The sequence below is a fragment of the Canis lupus genome, chromosome 12 (assembly GCF_048164855.1).
Source record: "Canis lupus baileyi chromosome 12, mCanLup2.hap1, whole genome shotgun sequence".
Taxonomy (NCBI): Eukaryota; Metazoa; Chordata; class Mammalia; order Carnivora; family Canidae; genus Canis; species Canis lupus.
This window is the reverse complement of record NC_132849.1, coordinates 13705078-13725732: the sequence shown is the minus strand read 5'-3', so window position 1 is coordinate 13725732 and position 20655 is coordinate 13705078. Positions and strand designations below refer to the sequence as shown.

General features: G+C 35.0%; 2 protein-coding genes across 15 annotated transcripts in view; both read right to left on the bottom strand.

Moving 5' to 3' along the window:
* The window catches only part of ZNF638 (zinc finger protein 638), a 136785-nt gene that overhangs the window by 20162 nt on the left and 95968 nt on the right, over positions 1 to 20655 (bottom strand). For 10 of the 14 annotated variants that reach the window (XM_072769755.1, XM_072769760.1, XM_072769758.1 and 7 more), the window contains 10 exons: positions 14333 to 14383; positions 12064 to 12132; positions 10243 to 10329; positions 9876 to 9944; positions 9457 to 9497; positions 7278 to 7409; positions 5308 to 5436; positions 3668 to 3709; positions 2923 to 3057; positions 451 to 576 (listed from right to left, as the gene is read on the bottom strand). In XM_072769755.1, the coding sequence (XP_072625856.1) occupies positions 451 to 576; positions 2923 to 3057; positions 3668 to 3709; positions 5308 to 5436; positions 7278 to 7409; positions 9457 to 9497; positions 9876 to 9944; positions 10243 to 10329; positions 12064 to 12132; positions 14333 to 14383 (881 nt within the window). The remainder of the gene's footprint in view (positions 1 to 450; positions 577 to 2922; positions 3058 to 3667; positions 3710 to 5307; positions 5437 to 7277; positions 7410 to 9456; positions 9498 to 9875; positions 9945 to 10242; positions 10330 to 12063; positions 12133 to 14332; positions 14384 to 20655) is intronic. The other 4 variants (XM_072769756.1, XM_072769757.1, XM_072769762.1 and 1 more) reach the window with 4 other exon arrangements.
* Positions 10564 to 11572, bottom strand: LOC140601856 (dynein regulatory complex protein 8-like). Its single transcript, XM_072771321.1, has 2 exons — positions 11562 to 11572; positions 10564 to 11151 (listed from the first exon to the last, which is right to left on the bottom strand). Exons 1-2 carry the CDS (start codon positions 11570 to 11572, stop codon positions 10677 to 10679), a joined length of 486 nt encoding a protein of 161 aa, XP_072627422.1. The 3' UTR covers positions 10564 to 10676.

Genomic DNA, 20655 nt, shown 5'->3' with positions numbered 1-20655 from the left:
AAGTCAATAATCTGTAAACTCTTATGTCTTACACAAGAGTTTATAATAAATTAAAGAAAGGAATAAATAAACTTCTATCAAGAGTAGGCAAAATTGGACTCGAAGTAAATTCTGTACTCTTGAGAGAATTATGATGTTAGGTATATAGAAATCATTCTACACATATGTCAATAACAAGTATCAGAATGAATATGCTACATTTTTCAAAACTACTCAATTTATTGTAATTTAGACAAATTTACATTGCTCCATAAACCATGAAAATTGGAGTCATGATTGCAACACAAATCTTTAAAAAGAAAGAATATCTAAACTCAGTACTAGTTTGGCTACTCTCCAAGAATGATTCCTGAAATTTCCTTCAGAGTACATCATCTAGTTTTGGAAGGATGACCTTTACACTTTCTTCATTTTTCTAAAGGCACAAAAGTTGATAGAAAATAATCTTACCTCTGATGAGTCCATTTTTGGAGATAATGTGCACATCAATACATGGTCGCCTATGTTCTGGGGATTTTGTTTCAGAAAGCTATACATTGACTGAGCAGATTCAGGACTATCTAACTGAAGAATTGCCTTTGGAGAAGATAAAGAAAAATTAAATATTAATTTTTTAAAGAATATTAAATTTTTAAAAAGATTTTATTTATTCATGAAAGACAGAAAGAGAGAGAGAGAGAGAGGAATAGACACAGGCAGAGAGAGAAGCAGGCTCCGTGCAAGGAGCCTGATGTGGGACTCGATCCCGGGTCTCCAGGATCACACCTTGGGCTGAAGACGGCAGGCACTAAACCGCTGAGCCACCTGGGCTGCCCCCCAAAAATTAAATATTAAGTAGTTCCTTAAAAAACTGAAGTAGAATTACCATATGCTCCAGGAATTTCACTTTGTGTTATATACCCCAAAGAACTGTAAACAGGAAATAAACAGACATTTGTACACCCATGTTCATACCAGCATGGTAGAAGCAACCTAAGTATCTATCAGTGGATGAGTAAACAAAATCTGGTATATGCCAACAATGGATTATTATTCAGCTTTAAAAAGGAAGTTAATTCTAATATATGTCCCAATACACGCTGGAAGACATTAAGCTAAGTGCAGTAAGCCAAATCACAAAAGATCAAATATTATATGATTCCATTCATATGAGACAGAGTAGTGAAAGGTGGTTGTCAAGGGCTAGGAAGGAGACACAGAGGAATTACTGTTTACTTTTTTTATATAGTTTTTAAAATTTTTATTTATTTATTCATGAGAGACACAGAGAGAGAGAGAGACAGAGACACTGGCAGAGGGAGAAGCAGGCTCCATGCAGGGAGCCCGACATGGGACTCAATCCCGGATTCTCCAGGATCACGCCTTGGGCTGAAGGCGGCACTAAACTGCTGAGCCACCCAGGCTGCCTGAGGAATTACTGTTTAATGGAAAGATAAAGTTCTGGAGATGGACAAGTGATGGTTGTATTACAACATGAATATACTTAATGCCACTAAATGGATACTTAAACATGGTTAAAACAGCAAGTTTAGCTACATATATTTTAGCACAATAAAAACATTTTAAATTTTTCTAAAGAAGAGATAGATTTTTCTTCCAGACCTCAAATGTGATTACAAAGGTAAGGTTAATCTTAATTTCAAAGGAAGCAAGAGAAAATAATCCTCAAAATGCTGCAAAGTCTAGGCAAAATGGAAAAGTATGATAGATATTTTTAATAAACTTAAAAAATACCTATTAGAGGATTAAATATATCTAAATAAAAGTTCAAAATTCCTTAGGCCACCTGTCATCTCCCTTCCCTCCTATGTCACACTATTTCTGTGTGTGTGTATCAAACATGCTCAAACATGTTCTAAGAATCAGTTACAAGCATGTAAAAGAAATTACTATCTACTTTAGTGAATTCGGTACTTTTTCTGAAGCAAACACTATTAACTTTGATATGAAATGCTACCTTTCTAAGTAATATGTTTGCTCAAAATTGATTTTTAATAGGTAAGTATCTGAATTAAATATTAAACACAGGGATGCCTGGGTGGCTCAGAGGTTGAGAGCCTGCCTCTGGCCCAGGGCGTGAGTCCCAGGATCAAGTCCCACATCAGGCTCCCGGCACGGAGCCTGCTTCTCCCTCTACCTGTGTCTCTGCCTCTCTGTGTGTGTGTCTCTTACGAATAATCAATAAAATAATAAAATCATAAATAAATAAATAAACAAACAAACAAACAAACAAACAAAGGGCAAATGTAAAGAAGTTAACAATTTCTTTTAAGGAAGGAAGCCGCCAAACCATGAAGTGAGGGATCATCATTTTATACTTCTGCATAACTAAACAAAAAAACCTAACTCTCTATGTGCTTTATGGCTGGAAGGGACTTCAGAAAAATACCTGATAACACCTTTTTTCATTTTACAAGTAAGAACTAACTAAAAGTATAAGCCAACTCAGCCAAAGTCACAAAGGTAGTTAAGGCTAGATGAGCTAGAGTCTCTCTCCATGCAAGTTTAATTTCCTGTTAAAACTAGGACTTTTAGGGTGCCTGTGTGGCTCAGCTGGTTGAGTGTCTGACTTGATTTTGGCTCAGATCATGATCTCAGGGTCATGGGATCAAGCTTTATGTCAGGATTCCCACTTGGCAGGGAGTCTGCTTGAGATTCTCCCTTTCCCTCTGCTCCTCTCACTGCTCTTGCTTACTCTCTCTCTAAAAATAAATACATCTTAAAACAAAAACAAAATACTAGGAGTTCTGAGGAGAAAGTCATAATCTCTTCCTTATTACAGCCCAGGAGAAAATATGCCAATCTATCATAGTTAAGGAATGATGTTGATGGGTGCTTCAGTTTTCAAGATGGATTAAAAGTTACAAACCCTCAGTCATATATTCTCTACAGAACACAGCTAAAATAGGAAGGACCCATTACCTTGTTTTTATTACTCATGAATACATGGTGATCCACTTTTCCAAACTGAAGTCCAACACAAAGCACACACTGAAGTCCATCTTCTGGTAAGTTATCAAGATGTACAAATCGATTGTAAATTTTATCTATATTCACCTGTAGGTTTTTTTTTTTTTTAAAGAGACGGCATAGAAAAAGAGAAACAGCTGAAGTATCAAACTACAAAACATACATTAATAATAATTTAATTTCTCAGAGATCAGATGATATCCTCTCCCAGGAATAAGAAAATGTGAGTGAAGACAGTGAGATTTTAGTTTTAGATTTGAGTAATCGATGGAACAATATACTAAAAACAAGAGGTTTAATCTTTCTTCTATCAACATAATATTTACACAAAACATTTAATATGTACTTAAGCTACTTAATATGGCTCCAGTATCTAGAAAATATTTCATAGTAAGGAGTACCGTGACCCTTTATTTCTTATTTTTACCAAGAGGAGATCCATCTGATACTTTCATCACCTCAGTATTTTTTAAATTTAAATTCTAATTAACATATAGTGTTAATTACAACATTAGTTTCAGAGGTAGAGTTCAGTGATTGATAAGGTGTCTATAATACCCAGTGCTCATTCAATCACATGCCCTCATCATTACCTAAATATTTTAAAATCAGTAGACTTGTAACAGGTGAATAACCAATGTTTCCATCATTTAAACAAGTGTACAAAGGCATTTAACTTATCAAATGCAAAACTTACCTCTGGATCATTTTCTTTAATCAAGGTTGTAAATATAGCTTCCTACAAAGGCAAAATAGAGGGAAAGTGAAGATTAAGTCTTCCTCATTCATATGCTTAGTCAAGATTTATAATAAAATAACCTATATGAATAAGCATTATTTATTTGAGAGAGAGACAGAGCATGAGCAGGGGGGAAGAGGTAGAGGGTGATGGAGAAGCAGACTCCCCACTGAGCAGAGAGCCCAACACAGGGCTTGATCCCAGGACCCTGAGATCATGACCTGAGTTGAAGACAGACATTTAACTGACTGAGCTACCCAGGCACCCTTCAAGTCCCATTAATTCTTCCTATTCCCCTAAGCGAATTCAAGTTTAATAAAGTGGTGTCAGGGGAAGACATTCAAATTCACATACAGGGAATAAGAGATTTAATTTGGCAGACAATAAGAGGATTCAAACTATAAAACAAAAAGTTAGCTGAGCAAAACAGAGAATGAGGAAGAACAGAAATGTCGGCTAGTAAAAAAAAAAAAAAACACAACAGTACAGAATATTTAATGTACAGTTATTTAGTGCTGTTGATTATAAAGAAGGCTAAGAGTGACATGAGATAAAAATGTCAAAGCCTGGGAAAGGCTAGCTAATGGATGGTTTACCTGTATAGGAAAGGAACTTTATCTTAGGAGAGTCTGGTTCTTAAGTTTTTTTTCTTTTCAACAATGACATACATAAAACAATTCCACCAATTACATCAGAGTGATTCTCCATGGAAGGCTTTCTCAAATAACATGCATTTCCACCTTCCTCTAGAAGAGTCTAATAATTCCGCTTCATACTTCTTAGCAGTTGATAATAAATGTTTGTATGCCACAAAGAAACAATGAAGGGTTCCTAAGTCGACTGACTTTGAACAGATTTAAATTTTATGTCAGTCTCATTACTTCATGGAGAAAGGTGTTTGTTTTTTTTTTAATTTTTATTTATTTATGATAGTCACAGAGAGAGAGAGAGAGAGAGAGAGAGAGAGAGAGAAAGAGGCAGAGACACAGGCAGAGGGAGAAGCAGGCTCCATGCACCGGGAGCCCAACGTGGGATTCGATCCCGGGTCTCCAGGATCGCGCCCTGAGCCAAAGGCAGGTGCCAAACCGCTGCGCCACCCAGGGATCCCATGGAGAAAGGTTTTAAGGGAGACAAAACTAAAGGCAAGAGACATAAAGAACTACTTTAGTTGGAGTTTCAAGAAACGAAGCAATGATGGACGGGATACAGAGGGAATGAATTACAGAAATATTTATGATTTAAAAATACAAGACCTAGTGATTGGTTGTGAGAAATTAGAGAAAAATTAAAGTAACATCTGGAGTTCTAGTTTGAAGGACAGATAACAGGAGTAAAATAAGAATAGAGTTATTTACAGACAGCAGTTTTCAACTTTTTTCCCACTCTGACATACATGAGAGGTTAGATTCCTTCAATAAGGAAGTAAATCTCAAACACTGGGATGGGAGACTGTGAAGGGACAGGAAGAAACTTCCTCAACGTCTCAGAGAAAACATGTAACCTGAAGACACAACCTAGAAAGCATAAGTGACCACAATAAATCCGATTTAAAAATTTTATAATTTTCTAGTAAAAATGATACCAAGTCTATTAGTTACCTCATCTTTTATATTCATGTTTTCGGGAACCATACTTATTGAGAGTTGATTTCCATCCATTGATATTGGGAAGCAGGTATAAAATTTTACCATAGATTCTGCAGATTTTCTATTAATTTCCATAAATACCTTTGAAAATAGAAATTATAAGACAAGAAAAATAAATGTCTTAAGTTTAAGTTACTTTTTCTTGAAAAGATTTAATTCTTAAGAGACAAGTAAATTGAGTAACTTAGTAAATATTAAGATAAAAAAATGCATTCCTCCGAAGTGAGGCCAACAGACTCAGAGTATTACAACCATAAGGAAGAAATAATGAATGAACTCATTAGGCAATACTAAAGAGAGAAACAAGACGGGACATTCCAGTAAATGACATAAAGGAAAAATTGTATTTATCTTATTCATCCCTATATCCTTAGTACCTAGAGCAGTATTTAACATACAGTAGACATTTAATAAATATTTAAGTAACTAAATTTAATGATTAGTAAAATATGAAAAATAAGAAAATTGAAAGAACCAAAGAAATGTGTAATGATTACCAAGTTATTTTTAATTTTGTTTTCCTAATTATAAAATTATAGTTCCATGCATTTCAGTTTTAGTTTTCATCCCTGAGTAAATAAATAGGTTGAACATTCTTCTCTATGTCTGATATTGAGGTATATATCTTTCATATATATTTCTTCATAGTTGTAATTCTTTTTTAAAGGAATTATCTATTTGTGTCATTTGCCAATTTATTTATTGAACTTTTAATATTTTACAGCATAATGAATCTTTCTTTTACAAATATAATTTAAATTTTTAATTTATATCTTGCTTATGTTCATTTTAATTCACAAACCTTTATATGACTGAATCTGGTGTTTTTCTACTTAATATCTTAAAAACTATTAAGTCTCCAAATAGTTAATAATTCTACTCTAATCAAAACTGGGCAGATAATACAATACACTTTCTCAATTTGGATTTTATATTTAATGTATCTTCTTATACTTTGGTATATGATACAAAGTATGAATCTGAATTATTCATTTACAGATTCCCACAATTTCCCTGTATTTCAATGTACTGTCACATAAAAAAATTATTCTATTAAAAAACTCATTCCTTTTATTCTTGTCTCTAAATAGAAACAGCTTTAATGAAATATAATTTACATATCATAAAGTTCACCTATAAAGGTGTAGAATTCATTGGTTTTTAGTAATTTATAAAGTTGTACAACCACTCAAATAATTTACTTTTAATATTATGTGAAACTACATATAACTCACTTGTGTTCACTCTCTTCTACTGTTTTCTTAAGCACACCGGCTCTGACTGCCATCAAACACATATATCCTACTCTCAAAGATCTCTTCTCTAGTGACCAACTCCTAATATAAGAACACTACTACTAAGCCACCTGAGTGGCATTTCCATTATTTACACTTTCCTGAAATCTCACTCCCTGTATCTTTCACAGGTTGTTTATTATGAATTATACATTTTGTTTTAAAATGACAAGTAGTATGTACTTATTACTGAAAATTTTAAACACATAGATAACCTAGGTTATTCTAAGTACTACTGATGACATCTTTGTTTGAGAATGGTTATTTCCCATTTGTGTGCAATCGGTGAAACAGCAGGAATATTAGTAAAAAAGTGCTATAAATATAAGTTGTTATAAAACTTTGTATCATTAACATAGTAAAGATATAAAACATTTCCTTTAGACTAAAATTTTGAGCAAAATTTTGACACATTTAGTGCGCCATCCTCCCCATGATTAAAACTATGTCAAATCATTTAGGATAACACTAAATACGGGATATCTATTTTATATTTAAAAAAATCCCTTAGCATGAATGGCTTAATTTTTTGAGGTGCTTCTTTTAAACCCTTTCTTTTTAGTTTTGTGAACTTAATGTATTTCAAAATGTGCTTCAGACATATGAACAGCTATTATCAACGCTTACCTTTTTATGAGATGATAAAATCAAAATATCCTTTAAACCACCAAATGGTTTTACTAGGTTGTAAACTTCTTCTATAGAATATCCTTTATTAGGCAAATTAGAAATAAGTACCACACACATTTCCTCTGTTTCCTTCAAAACAAATTTAAGAGTTGACATTCAAATTTCTTTAACTGCTTACTTTATACTTATTTAAATTTATGCTGCAGATCATGGTATAATAGTATTTAAACTGCATTTAATACTAAATCTTACCAATTAAGAAGGCTGGTCTGAACCTCAAAAACAAAACAAAATGCAAATTTCCTCTCTCTGAGTACATAGCATAATTTCAGTCATACCATCTGTCACTTAGAGTTTTTAGTTCTCTTTTTCAACCACTGCTTAAAAATACAAGTTTAAGGGGCACCTGGCTGATTCAGTCAGGGAGCATGTGAGTTTTGATCTTGGGGTGTGAGTTCAAGCCCCACAACTGGGTACAGAGATTACTTAAATAAAATCTTAAGAGAAAGTAAAAATAATAAGATAATAAAAGTAAACAAAAATACAAGTTTAAAAACACCAGTTTGTCTCTGACAACAACTCCTTCATGTACTGGCTGCCATTTCTGTGTCGTGTGATGCTAACATCCCCAAGCTCCAAAACAAAGCATATCCTTTTATCTTGCTGAATGAAATAATCTTTCAAGCAAAATTAAAGTTTCCCTTAGGAACCTTTCCCTACAACCTAATCCCCATTATAAAGTAAATACTTTCATTTCTGCCTTCTCTCAGATCAATTCTTTAGGATGATTCCATCAATGCCAATTTTTCCTTTACTGGATTTTGAGAAAATCCCCAAAGGTATACTAAACTGGACTTGTCACTTTTCTTTTGGAAAAAAAGGCTGGGGCGGAGGAGAAGGAAGTTATAATTCTCATAAATCAGTTGAGAATGATTTTTAACTAGCATGTCAATTGTGTTCATAAATAGTTACTTTTTTTTTTTTTAATTTATTTATGATAGTCACACAGAGAGAGAGGCAGAGACACAGGCAGAGGGAGAACCAGGCTCCATGCACCAGGAGCCCAACGTGGGATTTGATCCCGGGTCTCCAGGATCGCGCCCTGGGCCAAAGGCAGGCACCAAACCGCTGCGCCACCCAGGGATCCCAATAAATGGTTACTTTTGAAGTCCTTTAAGGCAATCTATTTGTGCTTTAAAATATTCTTCCTAAAACAAAATAGTTAAGACATACTAGTTACTCTTGAAGAATGAATCTACCAGTCAAAAACTGTTTAGCATGTGAATGATCTCAAGATCTTAACCAGTAAAATCTAAATTAACAAGATGCTAATACATTCATAATGACCAGAGGAAACCACAGGAAAACAATGTGAGCTTCATGCCCTTCAAATTGAACTTAAAATTCCACTTCCTATTCTAAAAACCCACAGAACAACTGGTATTCTAAATATTAACTTATCTCCCATTTGCCTCTAAGAAAAAAGTAAAGCAGATTTCACAAAATTCTACTGGTTCTAATTTGACAACCTGTCTTTCTAGTCAAAACCCATTTGGCCTAAACTTCTTTCTCTGTAAAAGGTAAACCTCAAAAACATGTACATTTATTGATAATCTGCACTTAAACATTTATGACTTACTCTGCAACTCAAATCCTATCTAAAAAGTCATATATGACAAGGGTGCCTGGATAGCTTGATTGGTTAAGCTTCTGACTCCAGATTTAGGCTCAGGATGATCTCAGGGTCCTGAGATCCACCTTGGAGCCTGCTTACTTTCCCTCAGCCCCCATAGCCCATTTAAAAAACAAAAAACCGGGATCCCTGGGTGGCGCAGCGGTTTAGCGCCTGCCTTTTGGCTCAGGGCATGATCCTGGAGACCCTGGATCGAATCCCACATCGGGCTCCCGGTGCATGGAGCCTGCTTCTCCCTCTGCCTGTGTCTCTGCCTGCCTCTCTCTCTCTCTCTCTCTCTCTATGTGTGTGACTATCATAAATAAATAAAAATTAAAAAAAAAAAAAAACCTTAAGGTGAAGTAATAACACTTAAAAAATAAAGTTACAAATGACAGACTTTTCACCATGCCAAATCCTGTACAATTTTTAGTAGGTTTACAATAAAAATATATTGTGTCAAAATTTCCTAAGCTTTTAAATAAGTAAAATGTAAAAACTGACCTTGTTAACTGGTTCATTTTCTGTAGCCTCCACAGCAGCTTCTTAAGATACAAAATAAGGTAAGAATTCATGCAGATGTATTTGATTTATCAAGATCCCACTTTTCCCACAATGGATTAAATAGTAGCTGCATGAAAATGTACACAACTGACAAAATACTAGAAATTTAAGAATGAAATAGCTACAGAAGTAACACTGGCTTTTAAATAATGCTTCATTTTATTCCTTCTAAGAGCTAAATTTCAGAATAATCAAGAGACAGAGTGAAGATCTGAATCATAATATTTTAAATTTCACTTAGGTATGAGCCTGATATTTTAAAAAATATGTATATATGATACAAAATTAAATACCTTATTTTCTTAAAATTTAATTTTCTATCTTTAAAGATGAAACAAAATAAAAAAATTTTGACCTACCTGAAACAGTTTCTTTAACATTATTTTCAGTGGCTTTGATTTCCATACTGGTCTTTATTTCAGAGTTTTCTGCATGAAATAGTCTGCTTTAATAGTCTAGAAGAACACACTAATATAATTAAACTAATGACTCTAAACAGGAACTTAAATTAGTTTATTTTGTCACTATAAGTCTCCCTAGACTGACCTGAATTAAGTCAAAGCTAATATAAGAGTTGCTTTGAAAAAAAAAAAAACATAGGAGTTGCTTTGAAAATCAACAAAACAATCCCTTTGAAGATTTTAAAGCAACAATTTCCAAATAAACCTTAAAATGTACACCAAGAAGATCTAAAGAAAGCGCTTAACGAAAGCATTTAAAGCTTACCTGGTACAATCACCGGTTTACTGGTGTCTTTGTTTTTGACAATGCCAGCCTTTTTGACTTCTAGAGACTTCTTTCCACTAGATTTTGCTTTTAAAAGTAGAAGTGAATGATTATTCTAGGGATCTGTTCAATCATTTAGTGTGTCTCATACTAATATATATAAGTAATATAGTCCAACTTTATTATAAAAGCAGTTTTTTTTTTTTATGTTAAAATGTTTTAAAGAATTGGCTTTAAAATAATTAGTCATTTGTCATTCTATAAGTCTAGACATACCAAATAAATTTGTGTTCATCTTTAAAAAAACAAAGTATCTTGAAATAGTTGTCACCAGGTATTAATTAGCATGTGTAGGAATTATAAGATGTAAAATTAACAAAGACAGGCCATCTTTACAGTCATCCTTTCAATGAGAAATTAAGTCTTCAGGACACCTAGCCGTCATCTACCACCATCATGGCTATGTAGTCCTTGTAACGAATGGAATTCGATTCTGGGTCAATTGCAGCGGACAACATTTCTTCCATTTCTTCCTGAGAAAAAGGCTCACCTTCTTCGGTCATATACTTGATCAATTCTTCCTTAGTTAGAAATCCACGTTTGGATGGATCTAACACCTCAAATGATCGAAGAAGGATATCTTCTGGAATTGGTCTGTACCTTTTTTCTAGTAGTACTTTGGTCATCACTGGAAGAAATTTTTCAAATCGAATGTATCCAGTGGGTTCTTCCTCCTCTATCTCTACGATCAGGTCATGCAGCTCTCCTTCGCTTGGGCAGCACCCTAGTGACCTGATAATTGTTCTGATCTCTCTCACATCCACTGTATTATTCGCCTCATGGTCAAACACTTCAAAAGCATCTTTGATTTTTTTGTGAAATTCTGCTACCACTAACTCTGTGCCTTCCCTTTATCGTCCGCCATCTTGTTGCGGGGCCGTCGCCCGGGAGATGCCCCAGTTCTTTTCCATATATTTATCATTTCCACTTATATCTATTTACCAGTAAGATTAAAAGTAAATTTAAAGGGCCTCTGGGTGGCTCAGTCAGGTTATATGCCTTTGGCCCAGATCATGATCCCAGGACCCTGAGGATCAAGCCCCTCATAGGGCTCCCTGCTATGCAGGGAGCCTATTTCTCCCTCTGCCTCCTGCTCATGCGCACACACACTCTATCATAAATAAATAAATAAATAAATTAATTAATTAATTAATAAAGTTAAGTAAGTAAGTAAATTTAAAATGAGACACAATTATTGTTGATGACCATTAACGGGCCACAGGTTTATTCTCCACATAGCAGAAGCATATTATAATTACTCAAAAAACATTTTATAATTCCTACAACGGCTCTTTAAAATTAGCCTATATATAAACAGATGTTAGTTTCAACATGTTACATTTCTTTCTTTAAGGAGGAAACACTGTTTTAACACGGAAAAAAACATTTTTTGGAGTAACAAATAAAAATTTACAAGCTGGGGAAGGTAGCAAGGAGTGACAGTTCTAAAAATGGAGGAAAGTAAGTATTTGTAGGGGGAAGCAACAGAGCAGTCTGTAATTATACAGCTGTCAATAAGGTCTCCTCCATCAAAATGTATCTGCAATGGCACACACTGTCAAAGACCAATGTACTAAAATATAGAAGTCCCATTAAGTGTCAGGTTTTAAAAATCAAAGAAATATCTACTTCTTACTTGTAGTTATTAGATACTACAAATTTTATGAATTTAAAACTTGTTTTCAATTATTATGGCTATTATATTCTTCAAGGCAGTATTAAGTACAAACTTAATAAATCCTTTCCTTCCCAAAGTCTTACCTGTTTTGACTGAAGCTTTACCTTTAGCAGCTACTGTTACCACAGATTTTACAGAACCCGCTGATTTCCCTAAATCACAAAAGCTGTAGTCAAAATTGGCTTATTTAGCTAGTATCAACAATCCCCCCCAAGGAACCTCATAGAGAATGAGTGACAGACTACATTTTATCAAAACAAAATGCTATCATCCTTGGGCACAGGTCATTCTCTAAATCTAGCAATGATGACAATTTCCTCAGGATAAAAAGTATCAGTAAAGTAAGAATTCACCTCCCCAGTGGGGTACTTAAAAATAGCATTCAGGCTAGTTAAATCTCTGAATGAGTGAATCAACCAAGAAGCAAAATTACTAACTGCAAGGATATAAGAACAGTCCAATAATGCTTTTAAAATTAGGGTTCCCCAGCCCAAGATTCCTTTGCTCCCAGTTGATTGGATAGCCTTCAAGAACACTTTCATTATGGTTAGGCCACATAAAGCCTGCTTTGACTGATTCCTAGTGGGCTCTATGTGAACAGAACTATTTAAATTGCTTTGACTCTTCTTTGTACATACACATTTGTTACTCTTACTTATATTCAAAGATAATGTATAAAGACCGTGACCATCCAAGTGTCACTGAGATCACCAGAGAGCAAAATCCCTTTCTATTCAGAGAGCAACATAAGGTTTAGCTCTGAAAATTAGGATTCATTAACAACTAGTAAAGCTGCATTATGAGGAAAAAGCCCAGAATCAGAAGTCAGTAGAGCAACTGAATTCCAAATTAAATTGTGAAGTTTTGTGGCATGAGTAAGTTTCTGTGCACATTTGCCCATTTGTAAACAAGGGTGGCAATTGCTATAATTATTTAAGAGGACCCTTGTAAGAACATGATTGTGCTTTTGAAAAATTATCACACAAAACTAGTGACATGCACAAAAATCAACTGAAATATTTATAAATCCACCCTTTATATCCAAAGATAGACCCTAACCTCTGCTCAAAAAGATTAATACCAATCCTTACAGAGTATCACCTAACCAGCTATTTCTTAGTCAATCCTAAATTTTCATACTGCTTGTGTCACACTGAGCCTCAAAGAGCCCTTAAGCATTTCTTTCACTATCCCTTATTACAAGTCAATTCACGTTACTACTTCTAGCTGTGTATAAGAACTTTAGGAAATAATACATAGAAATAATATCCAACAGGTAAGGGGTGGCTAAGCAGCTTTAACAGCCATTATCAGCAAATCTCCACCAGAATTCCCATAAATGTACTATAAAAGTAAGTATTAAATACTGCTGACTAAATAAATACATCCTCAAAACAAGATTCCTAGCTTTCCCTGACCCTCTCAGGTTTACTGCTTTGAAGAAACCACTATACAAAAGTTCTGGATTTGCCACTAACAATGGTTATTTACCAACGCAAAGCTGTTCTCTTTCTACCATTATAGAGAATGTAATTTAATACACTGATCTCTAGCCACTCAAAAAGATGACCCTGGGCAGACCGGGTGGCTCAGCAGTTTAGCGCTGCCTTCAGCCCAGGGCCTGATCCTGGAGACTTGGGATCGAGTCCTGCATCAGGCTCCCTGCAAGGAGCCTGCTTCTCCCTCTGCCTGTCTCTGCCTCTCTCTCTGTGTGTCTCTCATGAATAAATAAATAAAATCTTAAAAAAAAAAAAAAAAAAAGATGACCCTAAACTAACTAGCATTTAGCATAAATGAGAAGTAGAAAAAATAATGCTAGAGGAAAGAGAAAAAAAATCACTACTTTGAAACCCATGAGGGGTGCCTGGGTGGCTCAGCTGGTTAGGCATCTGACTCTTGATCTCAGCTCAGGTCTTGATCTCAGAGGTTGTGAGTTCAAGCCTGACACTTGGCCCACGCTTGACATGAAAACTACTTAAACAAAAAAACCACACATAAAATAACCCCCGCTAAAGTCTGTAACAACTGAAAATATAGTTTTGCTATGTGTTATCTGAACTATTTTATAAAAGAAAGTAAACAGAGACCTGAATAAAGAAGAGGGGAATTATCTCTGATATACATCATGAGAAATTGTTTCCCACTTAATTATCTTATTTTGATAGTAACTACAAAGAAAGAGCATTGTTTACTAAATCTCCTTTCTCCGAACTTCTAAATGGCTATAAATTTAAAACATTTCGTGTACACTCAGCACATATTTTGTCACATGAAATCCAAGATTCCTGCTTAATACTTTTTAAGTAATTTAAAGTTAACTAGTATGTCTAGAATTCCAATAAAAAAGCATACCTGAAGACTTACTGAGTTTGGCTCCGGATGTCTTGGCTTGTCCAGTTTTGGCTAAAAAGAAAAATACATTAATGACACATTACAAACATATCATTAGGAAAGAGCTAACCCAGCAATGACTGAAAAAAAACATCCTTATACTTGTCTTTGTATGGTTATGGAACTGCCTAAGTAAATTCTGAGACATGTAGTTGCTGAGACAAAAGAAAATATTTGAAATTTAACAATATTAAATTGTCCTGCATGAAAACTCTATCAATTGATATTCCCATCAATAGACAGGAGAGTGGGGCTTCCCATTTCCACACATAGTAGATAAGTCAAGTTATTAATCACTCTAATCTGAAATGGAAACTGGTATGAGTTATTTCTTTAATTAGGAGTAAAGTTGCATTGATTTTCTTTTTTTCTTTTTTTTTGATTTTCACATGCTTAATTACACACTATCTTCGACATCTGTTTTCTTAATATTTGTCAATTTATTATCTTTTCAGTTGTTGAGGTTTTTCTTATTTGAGGACTTTATATATTAAGAAAACTCATCTGTATCACATAGGTAACAATTTTTTAAAAACAGTTATGCAAAATATGCATGTAAAAATATTTATGAAATCAAATATCCTCCTGATAGGATGTCTTCACTCTGAAATTGAAAACAAAAAAACTCGCCACATTTTCTTTCAGTACTTTTATTTACCACCTTATGTATCACGATCCATCTGTGATTTACTTTGCCATTAAAGTACTTTTTTCCTTTTACAAAGGGACTAGTCAATTCAATGAATAATTGATCTTTTCCTTGCTAATTTAAAATATTACCATGATTTACTGATGTTGCATTGTTCTAGGAACTACCTCTGGAATCTCTCTGCTCTACTAATCTTTCTGTCTATTTGTGCAAATACATAAAACTATTGGGAATCTTTACCTATGTAATTTTAGTATCTGTTACTGTTAGTCCTAATTAGTCTTCCTTTGCAGAATTTTCCTATGTTAATTTTGTATGTTTAAGCTTTATAATCAACTTATTTAGTTTAAAAATCTTATTATTTTTGTCAACTTACTATGAATTTAAAACATCTTACTGGGATTTTTATTGGATTCGTAACATTTATCTAATATAAGAAAAAAAAAGGCATACTGGGGCAGTTAAGCAGGGGAGCCTGCCTCTCCCCTCGGCTTATGCAAACTTGCTTTCATAAACAAACAAACAAATAAATAAATAAATCTTTTTTAAAAAGGAGACACATAATGGTGAGCTTTCTATCAAAGAGTGAGCTGTTTTCTCACATAGCATTTTATGTCTTTCAGTAATATTTAAATTTTTTTTCATAGCTTTTACCCTTTTTATTACTGTAAATGGAATATTTTATTAGATTACATGTATGGTTATTCTTTCTACATAAAAAAGCAACTGAAACCCTATATTAATTTAGAAAATTAAGGTGGCTAATTAGCAAGCACTTCACTAGACTCTCTTGGGTGTTCCATCATACACACACATTTGCAAATAATAATGAATCATACTTTCCAATTTTTATGCTCCTGACTTGCACCGACTGGTGGTTATTAGTTTTAGGACAATATTTATGTTATTTCACAGAATTAACATAATTTTTGTTACGTGAAACTGCTCCATAGTTTTATTATGACAACTTTATCAGCATTTCAAAACATTTATCTTTTTATTTTGAGATAACTGTAAATTCACAAGGAGTTGTAAGAAATAATAGGGAGAAATCCCATCCCTTCACCCGATATCCCCCAATGGTAATATTTTGCATAATTATGTACTAAATTACAAACAGAAAACTGACATTAATACAATCTACTAACATTTCCCTAGTTCTACACACACTCATTAATGTTTGTTTAGTGCCATGAAATTGTACCATAATGTGTAGATTACTGTGATCATGGATCACGATACAGCCAGTTCCCTCACAAGGATCCTTCCTACTACCCACTTACAGCAATAGCCACCTACCTCCCCTCCTCTTCAACCCAACAACCACTAATCTATTCTCTCTCTCTTGAACTTTATCATTTCAATAGTGCTGTATAAATAAAAGCTCTAATATATAATTTTTTGAGATTGATTTTTTTCATTCAGTGTAATTCCTCTGCAATCCATCCGAGTATTACATCTATCAATAATTTGTTCCTTTTTACTGCCAAGTTGTATTCCATACTACAAATATATCACACAGTTTAACCATTCACCCACTGAAGGACATTTGCCTTGCTCCTAGTTTTTGGTTATTACAAATAAAGATGCTAACAACATTCATGCACAGGTTTTTGTCTGGACAGGTTTTGTGCAAAAGTAATTCATCCATCTAGGATAAATGCCCAAAGAGCATAATTGCTGGGTCCTATGGTAAAGCACATGCTTAGTTTTGTAAAAACTGTAATACTTAGGGCACTGGCTGGCTCAGTCAGTAGAGCATGCAATTCTTGACCCTGGTTGGAGTTGTGAGTCTGAGCCCCACGATGAGTGTACAGATTACCTAAGTAAACTAAAACAACAACAACAACAAAAAACCACCCTGCAATATTATTTTCTGCACCATTTTAAATTCCTAACATCAATGTACAAGTTTCTCCACATCTTCAATAGCTTTTGGTGTTACTATTTTCTTGGTTTATCCTCTGACAGGCATAGTGTCTGTCAGCATTTGATGTCCATATTAACCTGCTTCTTCCTGTTTCCCTTCTCTCCATCCCCATTTTTAAAGAAAATTTTCCTTTCCTCTGAATACCATGAAATAGCTAAAATAGAACTAGATTTATTTAAAGATTTGATGGAACTCAAATGTGGAAACTGGGCAGAATGCTTTACTTGGGGAAATAAAGGACTTAGCATTAAAAGTCTGTGTTTTGGTTTGTCTCTTTGTTTGTTCATCTGTTTTGTTCCCTAAAAGAAAGTTATTTTTATCTGGAAACTGAAAAATATAAAAAATAAGATACATTTACTTTATTTTTTTAAATTATCTTTTAAAGATTTTATTTATTTACTCATGAAACACAGAGAGAGAGAAGCAGAGACACAGGCAGAGGGAGAAGCAGGCTCCCCGCAAGGAGCCCCATGTGGAACTCAGTATCAGATCCCGGGATCATGCCCTGCGCCGAAGACAGACGCTCAACCACTGAGCCACCCAGGCATCCCCCAAGATACATTTACTTAAAAGAAAGAGAAAAGAAAAGAGAAGAGAGAGGAGAGGAGAGGGGAGGGGAGGGGAGGGGAGGGGAGGGGAGGGAAGAGAAAAGAGAACCAATAAAATGTTAAGAAAAAAATCATTAAATTAAGGATGACAAATCAGAAAATTTTGGCTGTTTCCCCATGGGTTCAGTTACAACAATACAGTTTGAGTGTCCCCTGTATTTTAACTCCTACAAATATTTATTCATTAACCCTTATACTATATTACATATTAAGGAATGGGAAAATAAAACGACAAATATTCCCTTACCGAGCCAAATAAAAGAGATAGAATTATTAAATTACTAATATCAGGGCACCTGGGTGGCTCAGTGGTTGAGCATCTGCCTTTGGCTCAGGTCATGTTTTCGGGGTCCTGGGATCGAGTCTTACTTTAGGCTCCCTGCAGGAAGTCTGCTTCTCCCTTTGCCCATGTCTCTGCCTCTTTCTTTGTGTCTCTCATGAATAAATAAAATCTTTAAAATAAACAAACAAACAACTAATACCAAATGACTCAATGTATTCAGTATTACTAGAAGGGAACTGGAGGCTTCTAATGCCCAGGTAAGTCAGGGAAGGTATCACGGAGAAGTTCTATCTGAGGTGGGCCTTAAAAAATAATCCAGAATTTGCTCCAACTCCACCCCAAAAAAGTAGTCTTAAATGGCTTCCTATCCACAGTACCTTGTACAAGGCCTGGTACCTACTAAGTAGGTACACAGTAAGTGCTTACTAAAGTAACTGGAATTCAGAGAATCCCAAACAAATGGACAGCATAAATAAAGGTGACAAGGAAGTAAAAAGTAACCTGGGACAAAGGGTAAAGGGTCATTTATTCAATGTTAAATAATCTGGACTTTCTCCTGCGAGTCACTAGAAGTGGAATGATCAGACCTGCTTTAAAGAGATCTCAGGGCAATGGTATGAATAATGAAGCAGAGTGGAATAAAAATATGGTCAAGAGGCCATCTTCAAAATTCAAATATGAATCAATTAAAATAGTTACAAGTGTGATGAAGCAAAGTCAAAAGACATAGCTTGAGCCAGACTCAAGAGAGAACTAGTTTGAATCAGCCACTGGTTGGATGAAAAGAGGAAAGATGTTATTTAAGCTTGAACTAGGTGGTGTAGAAGAGAAGAGACAGGGAGACGATTACTCATAATTCTACATTGGATGATGAATGGTGACTGTCAAATGACATAAAAAAATGAGAGGAACAAACTCAAGGGGGTAGAGGTTTATGTATATACACGAGATGTCACTGGTCCTTAAAGCTGTACAAAGAAAAAAATTAGGAAGAAAAGTATGACATAAGAGGAACAGACATTTAGGGAAACCATTATAGGGAGATAAAAGAGCAATCAAAGGAGATTTAGAACAAGTTTTCGTAGTTTAATAGATGAAATGCTTTGAAATCATACAGTTTTAGATCTGAATCCTAACTCTTCCATGTGACCCCAAATAAGTCACTTAACTTTGAGTAAATTATTAATCTCTGAATCTGTTTTCTCATCTATAAAATGAGAAGGCAATTTGAAAGATTAAGGAAGGTAACATAAATTGCCTCGTATTAATTAGCGCAACCAATGGCAAGTTTCTTTCCCTTGTTTTTTGTCTTCTGGCATAGATTATACCCGTTAGTAGACTCTTCTTCTATTTAACAAATCATTATTTTATTCTAAACAGTAAGTTCAAACTCCAAACTAACCCTGGATCTCCTTCACCCTGTCACAACATTTTTCACTTTATAAAACATAGTATTTAGTATATATCATCTATTACCTCAAGTTAGTATATAAGCTACACGGAAATAGAGACAGTGGCTACTGGTTCACTGATATATCCTTTTTTTTTAAAAAAAATATTTTATTTATTTATTCATGACAGACAGAGAGAGAGAGGCGAAGGGAGAAGCAGGCTCCATGCAGGGATCCTGACATGGGACTCGATCCCGGGTCTCCAGGATCACACCCCAGGCTGAGGGGGCCCTAAACCGCTGGGCCACCGGGGCTGCCTCACTGATATATCCTAACACGTTAAAAAGTATCCCCAATTATGAGCATATAGTAGATGCTCAGTTTTGTTTTTTTTTTAAATTAGTGATGGGTAATGGTTCTAAAGTTTTCCATTCTGATCAAATTATACTTTTGCTTCCTTCATGTATTTCTCTTCATCCTTTCTGATTTGTGCTTACAATTAAAGTTCTCTTTAAAATTATCTAATCAGGGATGCCTGGGCACCTCAGTGATTGACTGTTTGACTCTTGGTTTCAGTTCAGGTCGTGATCTCAGGGTCATGGGATGGAGCCCCGTGTCGGGCTCCGCACTCTCAGTGTGGAATCCATTTCAGACTCCCTTGCCCTCTGCCCTTCCGTGTTCTTGCTCAGTCTCTCCCTCTCTAAAATAAATAAATGAATAAAAACTGCCCTAATTAACTTATCATGCACCCTCATGAGACTTTCTCAATCCTATTTACAGGCTCCTGTCTTTCTACATTTCTATTAGAAGGGAGAGTATACTTGACTTGAAGCATTTCTCCCTCTACTCATTGTTTTTTTTTTTTTTAATTTTTTTTTAATTTTTATTTATTTATGATAGGCACACAGTGAGAGAGAGAGAGAGGCAGAGACACAGGCAGAGGGAGAAGCAGGCTCCATGCACCGGGAGCCTGACGTGGGATTTGATCCTGGGTCTCCAGGATCGCGCCCTGGGCCAAAGGCAGGCGCTAAACCGCTGCGCCACCCAGGGATCCCTACTCATTGCTTTTATTATGTTAGGACCAGTCCCAAAATTTAGACCTTAAACTTAAAAAATTTCCAAAGTATCCCACTTCTTTCAACACCAGGTGATTGGCTGACCTAAAGGATATCTCCAACAGGTAAGTCTATGATACATGAAATTTAGCAATGTTGAAATCAGAGTTCAAGGTTTTTCTCAAAGAAATCACTGCATCGGGTAGGCCCGGTGGCTCAGAGGTTTAGCACCGCCTACAGCCCAGGGCGTGATCCTGGAGACCTGGGATCAAGTCCCAGTCGGACTCCCTGCATGGAGCCTGCTTCTCCCTCTGCCTGTGTCTCTGCCTCTCTCTCTCTATGTCTATCATGAATAAATAAATACATCT